The 19,142-nt window shown below is 43.3% G+C and overlaps 1 protein-coding gene across 2 annotated transcripts in view; it reads left to right on the top strand.

Moving 5' to 3' along the window:
- TRA2B (transformer 2 beta homolog) overlaps positions 1-18,014 on the top strand; it is a 28,252-nt gene extending 10,238 nt beyond the window's left edge. Inside the window, exons 2-9 of one of the 2 annotated variants that reach the window (XM_075937338.2) lie at positions 212-345; positions 8,822-8,984; positions 9,954-10,142; positions 11,047-11,162; positions 12,995-13,078; positions 15,325-15,393; positions 16,439-16,512; positions 17,602-18,014. In XM_075937338.2, coding sequence (XP_075793453.1) covers positions 212-345; positions 8,822-8,984; positions 9,954-10,142; positions 11,047-11,162; positions 12,995-13,078; positions 15,325-15,393; positions 16,439-16,512; positions 17,602-17,612 — 840 coding nt within the window. In that variant the 3' untranslated portion in view covers positions 17,613-18,014. Of the gene's footprint in view, positions 1-211; positions 346-8,821; positions 8,985-9,953; positions 10,143-11,046; positions 11,163-12,994; positions 13,079-15,100; positions 15,395-16,438; positions 16,513-17,601 lie in introns of those variants that run through there. The other variant, XM_075937339.2, reaches the window with a different exon arrangement.
- The last annotated feature ends 1,128 nt before the right edge of the window (positions 18,015-19,142 follow it).

Below are 19,142 nucleotides of genomic sequence, written 5' to 3'. Positions count from 1 at the left end.
GCATTATCTGTTTAATAGAGAAAGCACATGCAGGGTAAAGAAGTGCCTACCAGGGAAAAATATCTTAAAATCTAGGCAGTTCTAATTTCAACTGCCCGGACACATAGTTGAGATGCAAATTTTACCATTTTTTTTTCACTGGAGCTTGTTTACAGAATTTAGATCACCCAGAAAATTGTGTACAAATTAGACTTTCAATATCTGCATGCAGGAATCCCGTTCTGCTTCCAGAAGCGGAAGTGCTCATGGGTCTGGCAAGTCTGCAAGGCACACTCCGGCAAGATCTCGATCCAAGGAGGACTCAAGGCGATCCAGGTCAAAATCTAGATCCAGGTCTGAATCTAGGTGAGTTTACTCTCAACGCACAAGTCTCTGTCTCGATTGTTTTGAGAGTGGTGGGGTGGAACCTAATCCGGCTAAGCCTGAATCTGGTATTAAAGGGTTAAAGAAAATTTTGAGTAAAAATGGCGTTGTGCCATTTTATTTGCTGTGACACACAAAACGGGGCTGAAAGATGTGATGACCCTTGCTTTTCTTTCTACCTCAGAAATGAGAAGTTAGTTGTTCCCTAGTCTGGTGTGGGTGGTGTGTTTGGTTTTTTTTTTTTTAATGTCTGCAGCCTTTCCAGATAGGGGTTCACGTCTTCGTTTAGGGGAGAATTGTGTTACTGACCTGAATTCTAAAAAATTTAAATTAAAAAGCAAAAATAGAGCCTGGTGGAGGAGGTGGGTGTTGGAAGCAACACCTTTCAGACTGTCTTAATACGTTTTTAAAAGCAGAATTTCCAGTTTCTTTATCTTCTTGTCATGTTTAATGTACGCCAAGAGTCTCATAAAGGTGGCTTATTGTACAGTGTTCTATAGTTCCCTTTTACATAAGGTAAGTTTTTAGTAATATCCTTTTCAAAGGATCTGTTTGTACGTTCCCATTCAAAAAAGGTGGATCGCATGAGTTGCTCTTACTAATAAGAAATACTCATCTTGATCTCAGATTCATTAATACAGCTTGATCATAAGTATTTAATTCCCAGGGAACTTTGTAAGCCTTCTGCAGTCTGGAGGGGGGGCAGAGAACAGCCTATGTTTCAGCAGTAGGCAACCTATGGCTTGGGAGCCAAATATGTCTCTCTTGGCATATTTGGCTGCTTCCTGGGCCAGACCTGGAGCCAAGCTGTGCTGTAGCTTTTCCTGGGGATAGGGTCACAATACAGTTCCAGAAGCAACTGCACCAAGGCCCTGGGAGCAGCCAGGCAGCCACCACCTAGCTCTGGACCCACCTTCAACTATTCTCCAGGGCTGGAGTTGCAGCCAGGGTGGGCTGCATGATGACTGCCTGGCTGCTCCTGGAGCTCGGGCCAAGGCTGTGGGGTGACTACTCCTGCCTAGACAATGACACCCCCATCTGGCCACAGCATTCTGTCCCCTGCCCCGATCCTGAGGTAGTCCCTGTGGTCCAGCCCCCATCTAGCGGCAGGAAGGTCTGGTGGCAGCAGCCCTCCTCCTTTTCTGTGGCGCGGGTAGGAGAGGCCATGATCCAGCTGTGACGATCCTGGTCTAGCCACTGCTGCCTGGGTGCAGCAGCCCAGGCCTAGCCAGGTAAGGTAATCTACCCTCAGGGCCCTCCCATACTCTGTTTCCCAACTGCAGCACCCTGGCCTGCCTCCTGCACCTCCCACACATCCCAGTCTCCAGCCCTGAGCCCCACATGCACCACGAACCCTGACTCCCGCACCCCTACATCTCCAGCCCCCTACCATAAGATTGACAGAAGACCGCCTGAATGCATGCACAAAGCTGGATTTGACCATTTATGATGTAAACTTCAAAGAAATGTGCAAAAAGATGCAACAGTAAAAGTGTCCTGTTAAATAAAGTCTGAGTACACTGTTTTGTTTATGCTACTTTTAATCATGTCACTTATCAATAATATTTTCAGGCATGCCAATGGGCATTCTTGTATGGCTTTGTTGACCACTTGTTCTGAATTTTGATGGTTTGGCTCTTAGATTTGAAAAGGTTGTCAGCTCCTACTATATATATTGCTGCTATTTTAAGATGTAATTAGTGCCACATTAAGATTGTTTGGGATGTGTCTCACTACAAAACAGCATGAGCTACCAGCTTCCTGTCAAGGTAACTAGTTGTGGTATGAGAGAAGTACTCTTGCAGGTTAAAAACTAGCATAGTAAATGGTAGGAATAAACTGGAAACTTTTCATGTCACTGTGGAGTACCAGAAAGGGCTGTAGGGGAAACTTCTAAATAAATTTATGAAAGGGCTGAACAGTAAACCCGCAAAACTTACAAATCAGACTTTTGTGTTTAAGTAGTGATTCAGGTATTCCATGTTTCTAATTGAAAGAATTAATTTGAACTTAGACACATTGCTGGGTCCTACATTTAATTGTGAACACTCAGGGGAAAGACATGCCTGTCACTGAGCCAGAGGTGGCTTTCATTGAGCTCTTCAGTGTTTGTTTTTATACAGTCAAAAAAGTATGTGAGGCTATATAAAGAATTCATAGAAAAATACTGAAAACCTGCTGTTATGGATTGCCTGGAATATTGTCCTGTTTGGTCACCCTGACACACACAAACAAATGAAAGGAGTTCAGAGAGGAGCAACAAAATGCTTAGGGGTGTGGAGAAGTTATTTGGACTCCTTAGAGAAGCAGTGAATAAGGGGAAATGATAAAAGCACACACAGCAACGAACGGCTTAGAATGGTAAATCCTGCACCCTTGTTCACACTTTTCTGTTATATGGAAACAAGGGGGTATCACGATGTTGAAATACAATGGATTATACGCTACATGAAGAAGCGTCTGTGAAACCCATTGCCAGGAGATACCTGAGGGGCAACTGGAGGATTCAAAAAAGGCTTGGATGTTCACATTGATAAGAACATCAATCAGTCTGTGTGTATCAACTACATTAATAACAAGTAACTGAATGTTGAAAGGATATAACTTTGAGGACTCGCTGAGGTTTTTAATGGTTAATGCTGCAACTTGAATGTTGCCACAAGAGATGCAGAGAATATCCCATGTGAAGTGGCCCATGTTATGTCTTTAGTGTCAGATGCACACCACTGCTGAGCTGGCTTCTGGCGTGTCAGGTCTTCATACTTTGGGCATGTAAACAGACACATCTGGTTCCAGGTCGTCCGTATAAAGTTCTGATCTGTCTTGTACTTGGCCGTATTCCTCTGAGGAATAAAATAAAGTGTAGTTGAAGCTCTCTGAAGTGGAGAAGCTGTGGTTCTCAGAACTGGCACCTTTACTTAACTTTAGATACTGGGGCCAATGCATGTTAGGCACATTTTTTTGTCAGATCAGCAATAGAGAAGACAGTCTGGTGCCAGCAACTTCAAGGGTGTCTCCACCCAAGTAGGAGCCTTCTGCTGACACTGTGGGTTCCTTGTTGCCACTCCTAAGTTCCATCAAGCGCAGAAGCAAGAAGTGAAGCTGAGGGCCTTTGCGTCGTGCAACTTGGGTATCAAATCCACTACACTCCAGGTGTGGGCATCTTGTGAGGTGATTAGAGGCCTTAATTTCAGACATATCTAGCTCTTCCAGTGAATTCTGATCCTTGTTTGTTCTGGCTCTTTCACAGTGCTGATCCTCTGATATCGATACCCCCTCTACACTCAGCACAGTGCCTATTGCTCTGTGTGGACGTTCTTAGGGATTTTTCCTTTGCATCTGCAGAATTTACCAATCTCCTGATTATTAATCATGGTTCCAGAGGGCACTTGGTCAGATAAGGGGTCGCACAGTGTGGATAATAGAGGCTTCTTCTGGCTCATTTCAGCTTTGGTTTTTGGGGAGTTGGGGGGGTCACTTTCTTGATTAGGCTCCCGTTGGATCTTCTTCACAGCTACACAGGCTTGTTGGAGAAACATCAGAGTAGATCGGGATCAGCACCCTTTTCAAATTGAGCCAAACTACATCACCATTCAGAACGAGTGGTCAACAAAGCTATATAAAAATGCCCATTTGCATGTCTCAAAATATACAACTTCATATTATTGATAATTGACATAATGATTAATAGCATAAATGAAACCATGTACTCTCAGACTTTATTTAATGGGACTTCTGCTGCTGCATCTTTATGCACTTTTTTTTAAAGTTTACATCATAACTGGTCAATTACAACTTCATGCACACGTTAGGATGTCTTCTGTCAATCTTATGGCAGGGGGCTGGGGATGTGGGGGTGCAGGAGTCTGGTTGGATGTACGATAGTCTTGGGGTGGGGGGGTGCAGGAGTGTTATGACAGGCACTGGGGATGTGGAGGCATGAGGGGATCAGGGCAGGAAGTCCCGGATGTATGATGGGCCCGGGGCTAGGTTCTGGGGTGGTGCAGGAGTGTTAGATGCTGTGGCTAGATGTGGGCTGGGCCCCAACTGGGGGCTTGTTGGCCATACTTCATTTTTAAATCGAGTGAAATATTATGTCCAACACAATGTTTCAACATTGTCTTTATTTATGGGAGGGGTGGGAACCTTTTTGGTGTCTGGGGCCACTGACCCACAGAAAAATCAGTCAGGGACCACACAAGTGAGAAACAAAAAATAACCCCTTCAAAAAACCCCAGCACTCACCGATGTGGCCCCCAACTGAGACCCCTCATTTCCCTGGCACTCCAGCCCCATGGACGGGCAGAGAGGACTGAGGTTCAAGGTCTCAGCCCAGATTAACTTTTCTGGGGTTCCAGGGTTAGTGGATTTTGTAGGCCCCCCTAAGCTCTGGGGTGTGGCCGGAAATGAGGGGTCCTGTGTGCGAGACAGAGCTACCAGTGAGTGGGATAGGGATTGGGGTGCAGGATGTGTGGGAGGTGGGGTGCAGGAGGGGTAAGGTCTGAGTGGGAGATAGGCACGGGGGGTAAGGTCTCGGGGCAGCACTTTTTTCCCCCCAGTGTCTGTAACAGGGTTTATTAAACAGATGCGAGTCACTCCCACGTGGCAGCCAGCTGCTGCTTCACACGGGTCATGGAAGAAATTAGCGACCCAAGGGCCAAGTGTAAAATGGAGGCTAAGCCTCGCCAGGAGCACAGGCAGTCTGGCCCGCAGTCGCGCTTCTTGTAGCTCTCCAGGCTGGTCAGGATCCAGCCTGCCAGCGCCAGGAACAAGGTGCTCAGGCTGCCGACACACCCCAGAGGCCCCACAGGGCTCTCCGGCGGGTATGAGTGCAAGGTGCAGGCGGGGGCAGAGCAGTGGGGACACAGCCATGGCAGCAGCGGGTCCTTCACAGGCGAGATGGCACTGCTCTCAGGCTTTGTGCCCCAGGCATGGCTTCTCGCTGCTCCATTGGCCAGATTCTGGCCAGTGGAGCAGTGGGAAAGAGCCTGCAAGCTGCATGCCTGTGCGCTGCTTTGTTCCTCCAGGTGGGGGAAGGACCCAGAGTAAGAGGAACCAGCATGCACACATCAGAGCTGTTTGTAGTTCCAGTTTCTTCCCTGATTGCGCAGCAAGCCTGGGGGCTTTCTCCACAGCCCTTCTTCTCCCCTGGAATCCAGCACTGGCTCCAGTCTTGGGGGGGGGGGCTAGATTGCCAGAGTGGGCTCCCCATTTTGTGTGTGTGTGGGGGCTGAGCTTGAGCCACAAGACATTTTTATTTGGCTAAGTGAGCTATAGGTTGCCAGCCCCTGGTGTAGATGCTCTTTTCCTGTCCTCATTTTGAAGGAAATCTTTTCAGCTTTCTGAAGGCCAGAGGCTCATCATTTACTTTTCTGCTCATTCTGGGAGAGGTAAAAATGCATCAAAATGGAGAGGAAGCAGCAGTAATTGCAGGTGACCCTCTGCACCTTGAAGATGAAACTGAATCTTCAGATTGTACAATCAAGTCTACATCTTTGTCAGTCTAATAATTGTAGACAATGTTGAGACTTGTTGATGGTGGAGGTTTCAGAACTGGAATTCACCACAGTGCAAGAGAAGACTCCATCTTTTCTTGTTGCATTGAAAGATAGCTCTGCTTGACATGACAGCTTGAGTCTTGCTTTAGACTTTAAACCTCAAAGTGCTGCTGTGACAGCCCTTGAAAGAGAAAATGGCCACGACGCGTTCCCAGTATTCCACGTAAACGGCCACAATGAGGGATTTAGGCACTGGGAGCCTATTTACATTGGCTCTTTACAGAGCTGTAGGTCACTGCGGTCAGGAGTGTTTTTTTTATGTGGATAAGTGTAAAGTAATGCACATCGGGGAAAAATAACCCCAACTATACGTACAGTATGATGGGGGCTAATTTGGCTATGACAAATCAGGAAAGAGATCTTGGAGTTATCGTGGACAGTTCTCTGAAAACTTCCACGCAGTGTGCAGCAGCGGTCAAAAAGGCAAATAGGATGCTAGGAATTATTAGGAAAGGGATAGAAAATAAGACACAGAATATCTTACTGCCCCTGTATAAAACTATGGTACATCTTGAATACTGTGTACAGATGTGGTCTCCTCACCTCAAAAAAGATATTTTGGCCTTGGAAAGGGTTCAGAAAAGGGCAACTAAAATGATTAGGGGTTTGGAACGGGTCCCATATGAGGAGAGGTTAAAGCGACTGGGACTTTTCAGTTTAGAAAAGAGGAGACTGACGGGGGGATATGATAGAGGTCTATAAAATCATGAGTGGTGTGGAGAGGGCCGTTAAATAAAAGTTATTTATTAGTTCCCTAAATAGTTGAACTAGAGGACACCAAATGAAATTAATGGGGAGCAGGTTTAAAACCAATAAAAGAAAGTTCTTCTTCACACAGCGTATAGTCAACCTGTGGAACTCCTTGCCAGAGGAGGCTGTGAAGGCTAGGACTATAATAGAGTTTAAAGAGAAGCTAGGTAATTTCATGGAGGTTAGGTCCATAAAAGGCTATTAGCCAGGGGATAAAATGGTGTCCTTGGCCTCTGTCTGAGGCTGGAGAGGGATGGCAGGAGACAAATCGCTTGATCGTTGTCTTTGGTCCACCCTCTCTGGGGCATCTGGTGCTGGCCACTGTCGGTAGACAGGATACTGGGCTAGATGGACCTTTGGTCTGACCCAGTACTGCCGTTCTTATGTTCACATCTCTGAACAAGGAAATTGCAGCACAATGGTAATGCTAGGGGCTGAAGGATTTCTGACCAGAAAAATTGACTTCTTGGAAGATCCTCACCTAGTGCACATCAAGACTAACTGATGGGTCACTCTGTTCCAAGGCAGGCCTCTGCTTTCTGCATACCATCAGATAAGGCCAGAACGGCAACTTCAGGCATTGTCAGCTGACCTGAAAACCAGTTCTCTTGCTTGTTGGCTAAGTCTCAAGGCAAAGTAGGAAATCATCTTAGTGGCAAGCTTTGTATAGAAATGAAACTGAAAAAGAGAGGACTAGATCTGTCAGCTGCTCCCACCATTGTCTCTTTAGATTCTAGAAGGAATACCTTTAATCTGTTTTGATTACGTCTTCCCCGGAAGTCTGCAGTGGAAGAGTAGATAGTCACTTAAACATAGGTCAGGTTTGGCTCATTTTCTTCAACATCCACGTGGTTTAAGATTTGACAGGTTGTCCAGTAATCTACACCCAGTTTGCATTTCTTAGTCCCTCCTTATCAGTTGGATCTTGTTTGTCACAAAAGGGAAAATGCAGAGACTTCTTTAACAAAGTCGACTATCAACTTGTATTCTTCAGGGGCTTTTCTGAACTCCAAATTTATTTAGACATTGCTGTCGAGGGTCAGGTAAGGTAATATGATGTTGACTGCTGTGTTGAAGTCTGCGAAGACACAGGCATATTGTGGTCAGCACTGTATTAACTTAATTCAGCCACTTCATTAAGTTCTAGCATAAGACTAGCTCAGTTGGTGTTACCTTGTTTCATCTGCTCATCTTCCCCTTTTAGTAAGAACCCTAGAGGGTTTAATGGAATGAATTCAAGTAGATGGGGATTGCATGGCTTCTTACCATCTCAGATTTTTTTTAGAAAGGTTTCAGAAGCTCTCCTATATTTGAGAGTGCCTCCCTCAGGTATGACTGCAAAGGGAACATTCGACTAGTTAGCGGTGAGTTTTAATAGCCAGAGTAACTGGATGTTCTCATACTCAATATATACGTGTAATCCCTTTTCAAATCCCACTTAGCTCTTCATCTTAATGCCTTTTGGCAGAGAGCAGCTTAGTTTATCTTCTTTCAATATTTGTATAAACCTCTGTCATGTCCCTTGAAATGAACAGTGGTCATCTCAGTCTCTCATTTAAAAAAACTTTTCTCTGCTTGCAGTCATATTTTGTCTTCTCCTGGTCCTTTTATTGTTATGTCTAAGATGGTGTCATTTTCACCCTCCTTTTTTTCAGAAACATTTGTACACCTTTAGCAATTGACTTTTTCAAATCACAGTACATTTGAGAAAATTGGGAAATGTTTGGAGTCGAAACTGACTTTAGAATTCTATTTCTGCAGTAGAAATTATATAGGGGCCTACTTTAATGCTAAATTCTCTGAAGTAATCTAACTGGAAAGATTGAGTTGAGAAACTTAAAATCTTAAGAACTGGTGATGAAAGTTACATAAGAACAGCTATATATTGGGTCAGACCAAAGGTCCATCTAGCTCAGTATCTTGTCTTCCAACACTGGCCAATGCCAGGTGCCCCAGAGGGAATGAACAGAGCAAGTAATCATGAAGTGATCCACCTTGTGTTGCCCATTTCCACCTTCTGACAAACAGAGGCTGGGGACCCCATCCCTATAAGCTACCTATAAATAGAAAATGGATGTTAATTCCTCATGTTAATGCATAGTTGCGGCATGGGGACCCTGCAGAAGTAACTTAGTTCCTTTTCTCCACAGATCTAGATCAAGAAGGAGTTCTCGTAGACACTATACGAGATCACGCTCTCGTTCCCGCTCCCATAGGAGGTCCCGGAGCAGGTCTTACAGTCGGGATTACCGGCGACGACACAGTCACAGCCATTCTCCTATGTCTACTCGCAGACGTCATGTTGGAAACAGGGTAAGACTCTTACCTCCAACACATTGGGATTGTTAAATTTAACTCTTCATTGGTTTATTGAGACTTTCAATGTGTTTGCCAGCCCCTGGAGCTAATGGGTTTATAATAGCAATCTGCTTCTGTTTTCTCTGATTTGGAAATACCTTTGTGGGTGTACTAAAATAATAATTGCCACATTTAAAATGTTACATTAGATTCTTTGAATAATTTGTGGAAGAAAGTTTTGTGATCTTAGGTGTGTATAGGTTTTGTGTTGTGTGATTTTGTTTACTGTGAGTGGGTAACTCATACTTCATTACATTAGTGTGTTGGATCTTCAGATGGTCTTTATTTGATCACATTTGGGCTTGTAAATTTGAAAGTAAACATGTAAAATTTCAGAGTGATTACAATTAGGGATGTTAAGTCTGTAATTCGTTAGTCGACCAAAATTTTGTTGACTGTGTTATCAGTCCATTAGGATTAGCACTTTTGGATCCAGCTTGTGCTGGGTCCCAACAACTGCCCCACTTGGCTGTATGTTAGAAGCCCATCATGAGCCAGCAGGCTGGCTCAGTCTCAACTCATGCCAAGTCCCAGCATCAGCATCTGCTGCAGCTCTGCATTATTCGGGAACTGGGGAGGCAGCGCATAGGCAGGCTCAGTTCCAGTTCAGCATGGGTCCCAATGCAGCTCTGCATCAATACTATTAATATTGGGCACTTGATTTACAGAAGTAAGTAGTGTGTGAAAGTTGTCGTTCCATTATAGCGCGGGCATGGGAATTGTGTGCTCCTTTTGTGATGAGAAATACAAGACGTCTTTTTGTGAAGGCTAAGTCTGAGGATTAGTTCCTAATATAGATGTGTTGCAAGTAAAACTAACTTTTTATCTGCCTTGAAGTCATGCCAAATCAACTCGTGCTTGTACGGTACAATACGTTGCATTGCTAAAAGTTTAAAAATCAGCATAATTTTTTTATTCTTCTAGGCAAATCCTGACCCAAACTGTTGTCTCGGTGTGTTTGGGCTGAGTCTGTACACCACAGAGAGGGACCTGAGAGAAGTGTTCTCCAAGTATGGCCCAATTGCTGATGTTTCCATTGTGTATGACCAGCAGTCGCGGCGTTCGAGAGGATTTGCATTTGTGTATTTTGAAAATGTTGATGATGCGAAGGAGGTGAGCTGGGTTGTATAACATTTGGAAAATTTGCTATTCCCAAATTTCGAAAACTTATTCCTGTATAACTAGTATGTGGCCCTGTGAAATGTGGCTATTAAACTTGAGACAGTGTAGTGGGAGTCTTGGGAAAACAGAGCCACTGTGGTGAGTGCTGCCAGGCCCCTCCCCAGATAATCCCCGAGGCTGCCCCCCTGGAGGGCAGGGGTGCACTGAATACAGGCGCACATGCTCCAAGCCGCAGAGACTCTTGGGCCAGACTGTAAAAATGCTTGGCCTGAAGTTGGCCCAAGGTCTGTGAGTTTGAGATCCCTGTATTAGAGAGCCTTGTCCATACAGTGTTGAATTTGTTCCCTGACAGAAGTGCCAATTGCCATTTAGTGTCTCAAGAATGGTTTCAAGGTGATAATTGTAATAGACTTAATGGGAAAGTAAATGGAAAGGGGTATGAAGTTGATCTATGCAAATTACATTGCACTACTGGCCAGTGGTGAGGAAGCTTTGAGGCAGGCAATTGGTGCCTGCAATAGGGAACTAGCAAGCTGTAGTGCCTGTTAATGACAAATGGAAAAATTAGAAAACCCATAAGTAGATGGCCCAGATCACATAAGAGATGGTATTGGCATGCACAAGGGTGGATGAAAGGAATGCTGTTGGGGGACCTCTGAAATTATAGAGTTTGCAGGTAAAGAACAGCCAAGTAAACACGGTGAATAGACTGTAAGGGAGTATAAGAGGCTATGGAGCAAGTGATGGACTGGCAAGTTTGGAAGACTGATCCAACTGCAGCAGTCTGGGAAAGGAGAAGTAGTGGAAAAACTTGCATTAGCTGTACATTATTAGGGTAAAGTGAATCTGTTTGCAGTTAAAATTCTCTCAATCATGGTTGCTTCGCTCCAAATAGGCTAAAGAGCGTGCCAATGGAATGGAACTTGATGGGAGAAGAATCCGAGTAGATTTCTCCATAACAAAGAGGCCTCACACCCCTACACCTGGAATCTACATGGGGAGACCAACTTAGTAAGTTAATTCAGAAATGTAATCGCACAAGTGGCATAAAAATGCACATTTAGTTTACCAAGTCTGTGTGTGTGTTTAACAAAAAAAAAATCTGTGCTCTTCTGCCTTCCGTTGAGAATTCTGCATCCACGCAAAATCTGCTGACTTTTGTACTTTTAATTAAAAGTCCCAGACTTTCAAAAGTATACATGCAACTCTTGGCATAAAAGAATACTCCACCTTGATTTGTGTACATGTACCCAAATGTTAATAAAATTGTGCCTCTTGACATTGGGAATATATATCACACAACATCTTCAGGAGGGGAGGGAGAAAAAGCAGTTGATCTAAACACTTTCAGATAAAGCAACCATTCAAATGTCAAATGGTGGCACTTACGACTAGCAAGATAACTGCCACTCGGAGTTTAAGAAAATTACACTTATCTAGTTATGGCTGAGGAAGCAAATTCCATAACCTTTTACAAAGTCTTCATGTGGCTAGCCCTTGATTCTATGCTTTCTCAGACGCTTACAAATAGAGATGCATTTGTGCACGATAATATTTTAGTGACTTCTAATTTTCTGTGTTTTATATAAACCATAAACAGAAATAAAAGTACATTAAATTTTTCACTTTCTGCTCCTACAATACATGAACACTTAAAAAAAAAAATCCAAGGCACAAAAAATGCATCAATTTCATTACTTTGTATAATAGTGATAGAAATGTAGCCGTGTTAGTCTGGGGTAGTTGAAGCAAAATGCAGGACAATGTAGCACTTTAAAGACTAACAAGATGGTTTATTAGATGATGAGCTTTCGTGGGCCAGACCCACTTCCTCAGATCAAATAGTGGAAGAAAGTAGTCACAACCATATATACCAAAGGATACAATTAAAAAAAATGAACAAATATGAAAAGGACAAATCACATTGCAGAACAGGAGGGGGATGCCGGGGGGAGGGGAGGGGGGGGGGGGGAAGGAAGGTAAGTGTCTGTGAATTGATGATATTAGAGGTAGGGAGAGTGGGATGTTTGTGAGTTAATGGTATTAGAGGTGATAATTAGGGAAACTGTCTTGGTAATGGGTGAGATCGTTCAAATGTTTAAGTCCTTGTTGGAAAGTGTCGAATTTTAACATGAATGACAGTTCAGAGGATTCCCTTTCAAGTGGAATTTTTTTTAATTGTATCCTTTGGTATATATGGTTGTGACGACTTTCTTCCACTATTTGATCTGAGGAAGTGGGTCTGGCCCACGAAAGCTCATCATCTAATAAACCATCTTGTTAGTCTTTAAAGTGCTACATTGTCCTGCATTTTGCTTCAATTACTTTGTATCTACTTTTCCTTAATGTGTTAAGCTCTTAGCTTGCTTCTGATTGGCAGATATGACTCTGGCAGATCTATCAGCCTCATTGTTTTCCTTGGGAAATGGTACCAAAAAAACCAACAGGTAGTTGGAAGCCCTCTGTGGAAGAGGCCATACCCAGAAATGTTAATGTATAGCTCTAAATCTGAGCTTAGCTAAAAAGCTTGCATTAAAAACCTTGGCTTTATACCATCAAAGGATCGTGAGAGAGAAGTCTGTTCAGTAGCTTTATAATTGAAACTGTGTTCATACAGTTTAAGTCATTACTGGCTTACTAAGAGAAATCCTTCTGACAGTTTTCTGAAACTTAGGAATAGGTGAAGGTTAGCTTAGAAAAGAATTCCTCCTGTAACTGTTAAATTTACTGTTCAGGTTAAATTTAATCCAGTTTATTTAAAGATTCCTACAACACTGTAAGCTCAGCTAAGATTGCCTGTATGAGGTATTCTGAATTTGTGGTACGTTGTTTCACTCACACAGTGGCAGCTCCCGGCGAAGAGATTACTATGACAGAGGCTATGACCGAGGGTATGATGACCGTGACTATTACAGCAGATCTTACAGGTGAGCTAATATTGACAAATACCAAAATGTGCAGATCGCCATGGGCTAGAGTTTCATCTCGAAACTCCTGTTTTTGGAAGCAAATTATTTGTATTTCTTTTGAATGTTATAACTGTACCTTTGAAACTCATTTGCAGTCACTGTTTGTTCTACAACCAAGCTCTGGTTTGTAATCTTTGGTCCTTACCACAAATAATCGTTGACTGCCATCTGGCTGTACACCAAAAATCAGGATGTCAGTGTGAATGAGAACTCTAATTAATTTCAACATAAATAGTCCATAATACTAAAACTTATTATGCAAATATATATGTAGTAGCTTAATCGTGTCTCTGCTGTGACTATTTCAGCTTTAAGTTCGTACACATCTTCTGTACATTGTCCTTATACATCCCACCCAGTCTTGCCTGCCTCTCCTTCCCTTCCCTCTCTCTCCCCAACCTGCCCCCTCCCCCCAAATAAAAAACGCCCAGAGGCAGATGTGCTGGAAGAACTGGTCTAGACCCTCTGCCACTTGCGTTTTCCCATCAGGAAGTTTAGCCATGCTCTGGGGAAACTTAGTGAACACAGTGATAAAAATAGCCATTAACACAATGCTTAGTTATGTGAAGTATAAGAGTTTCATTGTAAACAGGGTGTCTGAGATGAGTGGGGAATCGCTGGGCCCTGCACTCACATCTGCAGCCAGACGTGATTCTCAGCCAGCAGGTGGAACAGAAGATGTAGTGGTTCACGCGGATGCAGCATAGAACAGACTTGTCAACTCAGACTGCATTGGCTGCTCCTGGTTCCTATCTTGGGGGGTGGAGCCTGGGCCTGGGCCCCCTCCCTGCATCCTAAGCCAGCCAAGACTAACTCGCACACCCAGCAGCCTTGTCCCCACCTGCAGGCAGCCCCGTTTTCTCCTTTGTCTCTTTCCTCGGCAAAAGGTGTTATCTGGTTGCACCCCCCACCTCAGCTCAAGTTACAAGAGAGCCTGCACTATTGTGTGCACGGTGGCCTGGGGCAGCCTTCCCCTCAGTCACACCCAAAACTCCCATCCTCAGCCTGGCATGGGTGTAGTACCCAGGGAAACTGAGGCACACGCAATTACAACAGCATAGGATAGTAGAAAAAACATGACAAGCAAACAGTGAATACAATCCCCACTTCATGTCACAGAGTCATAAATTAAACTATTCATCGTACAGCTGTCCAGTGTCTCACACCCTTTGTACAAAACAGAGGGCATATGTGTCAGTTAACACCTTGGCACCCATAGTTGGATTTTCCTGTGGGTAAAGCCTGTTGCTTCAGAATCCACCTTCACAGGAACTAACTGTAGGATATAAGATCAAACAAATTTAGGGAGAAAGTGAAACTTTAGACATGAGCAATTTCACTGGATTGTAGCTAATTCTCTGTAGACTGCAATGATGCTCTAGGAATTTTCAGTTCTGTGTTTCAGATATAAAGATGAGAGGGCAAATGCTGTAGTAGCAGTGCTAATGAGGCATAATAGCGGTTTTATTTTGCAGAGGATTTAAGTCTGACAAATGGAGCATGGTTGTACTTAGCTATGAACATTCAGCCAGACTAACACATGCTGCGGTAGATACATTATAGAACGGTTTGAAATAGAACATGTGACTTTAGCCAATTTGTGGTGGAGGTCTTGATGAAAAGTGCCATGTGTTGCACCTGGATCTTCAGATTACTTGCCTGAGCAAAGTTGGACCATGTCATAGTCAAGACAAAATTTAAAAGTTGTTAAGCTAGTTCATTTTCTCTGTGTGTGGGTGTGTGGCCAGTGTGTGCAGTGTTTAGTAAGATTTTAAATCTGAGGCTGTCTTATTCCTTTGCCTTGGTCACACTATCCCTTTTGATCAATTATTTCCCTTTGTCCTTTTTCCTGCCTCTCCTCCTAGGACAAACCTTACTTTATTTTGTCTCATTATGTAATTGGTTGTGCTTTCTTACTTCTAAATCTGAAATTTTTGGAGGGTCAAAATACCCTCCAAATGTTACTTTGTTTATTCTCAGAACTTTCCTTCAATGGATGTTATAGAAGAGCTTATATTAATACAGGCTTGATAGAATCTCACCAACTTCCTGAAACTGCTCCTACAAGAGAATTCCTTAGGGTCAGTTATGGTCCTGTATGATCTAACTAGCTTTTATATTATAGATTTAACGCTTTGTTGTCCTTGTTTTATACCTTTGAAAATAAGAGTGCAAAAAAGATTATTTTGGTTCTGTTTTCACAGAGGAGGTGGCGGCGGTGGCGGCGGCGGCGGAGGATGGAGAGCTGCCCAAGATAGGGATCAGATCTACAGGTATGCTAGGAGAGGATTTACTATTCAGAGAGTATTAGAAATGTTCATGAAACAGCCTGTCTAAACATATTCAACCATCTGAGGCCTAATGTGCATTAAAATAAAACGGGGTAGACACTGAACAAATACAGGTGGCCCTGAGCCACCCCGGAAGGGGCGGGGCCAGGACACTTTCGTGCTTCCCCCTCCCACATACCCTGATTGGTCTGGGGGTGGGGGAGCAGGCAAAGTCTCTCCCTTCTTCTCCCCCTCCTCCTCCACACACACAACTGCCAGCAGTTCCCTCTAGGTATGCATGCTCCCTCCTGCTGCCCCCGGGTCAATCAGAGCCTGGGGAGAGGGAGCACATGAAGTCTCTTGTTCCCTGCTCCTGTACTGCAAGGGGGTGCCCTTCTTAGAATCAACCACCAGCTGAGCAGTAGCTCAGGGCATCCGTGGGCTGGATCAACTTGCTTGTCGGGCCGGATGCAGCCCACAAAGGCCCTTTTGCCCACCGCTGCTGTAGACATTAGTGCTAGTAGACAGGCCATGGGGAAGAAACAAATGTAGAAAGCCTTGGTAGAGGAGTGAACCTAATTTTGAACCACCACGGATCCTGGGACTGGGCGACAGGGAGTGGATCGCTCAATTATTGCCCTTATTTTGTTCATTCCCTCTGAAGTATCTGACACTGTTGGAAGACAGGGTACTTGGCTAGTTGGATCACTGGTCTGACCATTAAGTTCCAGAACCTTTGCTGACTTCCAGGTAGCATCCGTCACTACACTCTACAGCTGTTCCTATGTCAGCTCAGCAGTGCATGGGTTTCAGTGAATCGGCTGCTAATTATAAATGTTGCACAGGCTGCTGGAGTGCATGTGTCACAAGATCAGCCTTAAATTCCTGGTGACGAGTTTTCATGGCATGCACACTAATTGCCAGCACTAGGAGTGTTGAATGAAAATTGGAACTTGGTACTTGGTGATAGCATTTGAACTGATGTGTCACAGTGTTAAATACTGTGATGCCTGAATTGGCCTAATTATTATGTTAATCCTTTCCACAGGAGAAGATCACCATCCCCATACTACAGCCGAGGAGGTTACAGATCTCGCTCCAGATCTCGATCCTATTCACCTCGTAAGTCTTGTTTTAGAATTGGCTGTGTCACTGATTGGATGATGACTTGCATGTAGATAAAAAACATGACTCTCTCTACTGGGACTTCAATAGTCTCATCTAGTTAACTCTGGTGGGGGGAGACGCGCACTAATAGTTCTTCAAGCAAGTTGACCACCTTTTCAGAACAAGGCAAATGTCAGTTTTACTCCTAATCTGTCTCCTAGCGATGCATAACTTTCCCCTTAAACTCTTGAGAGACCCAGTTGCACCGTATTGTCACATCCTGGGTTAAGATTTTGGTTATGCCTCTGTAGACCAGATCAAACAATCCTGACAGAGGCTGAGCTGTTGTGACTGAGTTTACCAACATGGCACCTTTGTAGACAGCAAACACTTTATTTAGCGTATCTGTGTCAGCATGTGTTCATATGGGTAGGTTCTGTTTTAAATAGAATGCAATACAATTATTACGCAGTCTTAAGTAGGGATGTTAAATCATGTTTAATCAGATGGAATTTCCATCGACTAGTCGATTAGTTGATATCTGGAGGGAGCTGCAGAAGCAGGCTTTTAATACATTTAAAAGACTGAAGCGCCTGGTCCCCTGCTACACTTCTGCCTCTACCTCCCCTGCTGCCTCTACCTCCCCTGCATGGATGGTGCTGTGAGGGAACTGGCTTTTAAGCCGGTGGATGGGGAGGCTAGTCAAGTCACTGCTTGACTACCCAATAAGCATATGCTTATCCGATAGTTGACAAGTCGCTTACATCCCTCCCTAGTCTTAAGAGTTGTGTGAATAATGTTCCCACATTTGTTGTTAATAAACATGAAAACATCCTTGTGCCATACATAATAATCTGCATAGAATCTGTTCTTTCTTGATACCTTGAAACACCAGTCTCCTGATATGTCAGTATCTGAGGATGTATGTACTCAGGGAAGTTCAGTGCTATCGTTATGCTAGGTTCAAACAATATTTAAACTCAATTTCCTTGTGTGGATAAGCCTTTGAATTTGTTACCTACTTGAACAAGGTGATCTACAGGCTTTTACTGATACTCAGTTACAAAACGAATATTATATATACGTATATACTTTTTCTTTCAGGTCGCTATTGAAACATGAAGTTGAGAGGAATTTCTGGCTACAGCCCTGGAGCTGGGATCGCAGATATGTGGACAATATTTTTATTGTCTATTCTGTTTAAAAAGTGAGCAGTGCCTAGTGACTAGGTGACTTTTACACCTTTTATGAAGACTACTTTTTGGTGAAGTTAATGCTGTTTCATTCCGCATATCTGTGTAGTTCGGTGCTTTGTTCAGAGTTGTGTTTTTGAAGAGTATGTTTTGCATGATTTTTTTAGTCAAAATTTTGACTGCTGAAAGGTTTCTATTATACAATACTGTTCATTTAAAGTTTTTTCTACTGATTCCAAGGTATTCTGAAGATCAAAACCTGTGTAAACCGCTTTGAAATGGTAAAAAAAAAAAATAAACAGTTTGATTTTTACTTCCCAAATATTACACGTAGCCATTATGATCTGTGTTCCACCAACTCTCAAATTCAGTAGCTCTTTTAACTACGAGAAAAGTCATCGTCCTTCTCCACAATCTGCCAGAATATGCATCGTTCAAAGTCCATCAATAAAATGTTAAGTTTGTAGTCCTATTTCCAGAGGGGGGGAGGAGGGAGTTGCGTCTACAAAATCACTGCTTTGTGACCTGTAAATAGGTGCTCGTTTGAATGTCAGACAAGGCAAGTCTTACGTGTAACCTCTACAATAGCAGGAGGGAGGGTGTAAGTTGTTTACCTGGAGAATGACTCTTTATACTTTGAAGAATTTGTCAAGAACTCCTAAATGATCAGAGCTAGGACCACCAAATTCAACGTACAGTTTCCTCATTATAATGTAAAGGAACGTTAAGGGCATAATTGTGCCTGGAAAATGGAGAAATTCGGCTGTTTTGTCGCAGCTAAATCAATGCTTAAGGTTTTCAGATGAGATGAGATTGTTAAAATTTTTCTGTTTAGTACATTAAAAAATGGGAATTCCATCAAGTGTATTTTTTCCCTTCATCCTAATAAATGCTTAGCATTCACTATGTTTTAACAAAAAAGGGCCAGTCAATTTGGTTTCCAGTAACAATCTAAATAAAATAACTTAATAAAAATAACGCTATTTTTTTAAAGTAAATTTTCCTTTAAATCCTCCTCCTCCCCCCCTTCCCCCCCACACACAAAACCCCCCCCCTCAAAACCTTAATTGACATGAGCCTGAGCAATGCCGGTTAAATCTACTAATACATTAAAACTATGGTAATGTTTGAGCTTTCAGTTGGCTCTCGGGTGATACATTCTACTCCACATAGCACATTTTGTCCGCATGTTTGTGAATGAAAGCATGTGCTTTATTAGGAGGGTTGAGCAGGGAATGGATGTCACTGGAGTAGATAGCATTTACACAACAAATGGGGCATAAAACCAGAAGTTCATATCTGTGAGGTTTTTACTTACCAAAGGTGAACAACTGAACTGCTTGGATTCTTAAGTGGAATTATTGCTTGAAAAAGCAGCTTTTGTAATACTCGGGGCTTTGCATAACCTTTTAAATCTCTGCAGTGGTGAAGACCATGAATGAACAGAACTAG

The sequence above is a fragment of the Pelodiscus sinensis genome, chromosome 10, assembly GCF_052426305.1.
Source record: "Pelodiscus sinensis isolate ZL-2025 chromosome 10, ASM5242630v1, whole genome shotgun sequence".
NCBI classification, from domain to species: domain Eukaryota; kingdom Metazoa; phylum Chordata; order Testudines; family Trionychidae; genus Pelodiscus; species Pelodiscus sinensis.
The sequence above is the reverse complement of the archived record's forward strand: the minus strand, read 5'-3'. Positions and strand labels throughout refer to the sequence as shown.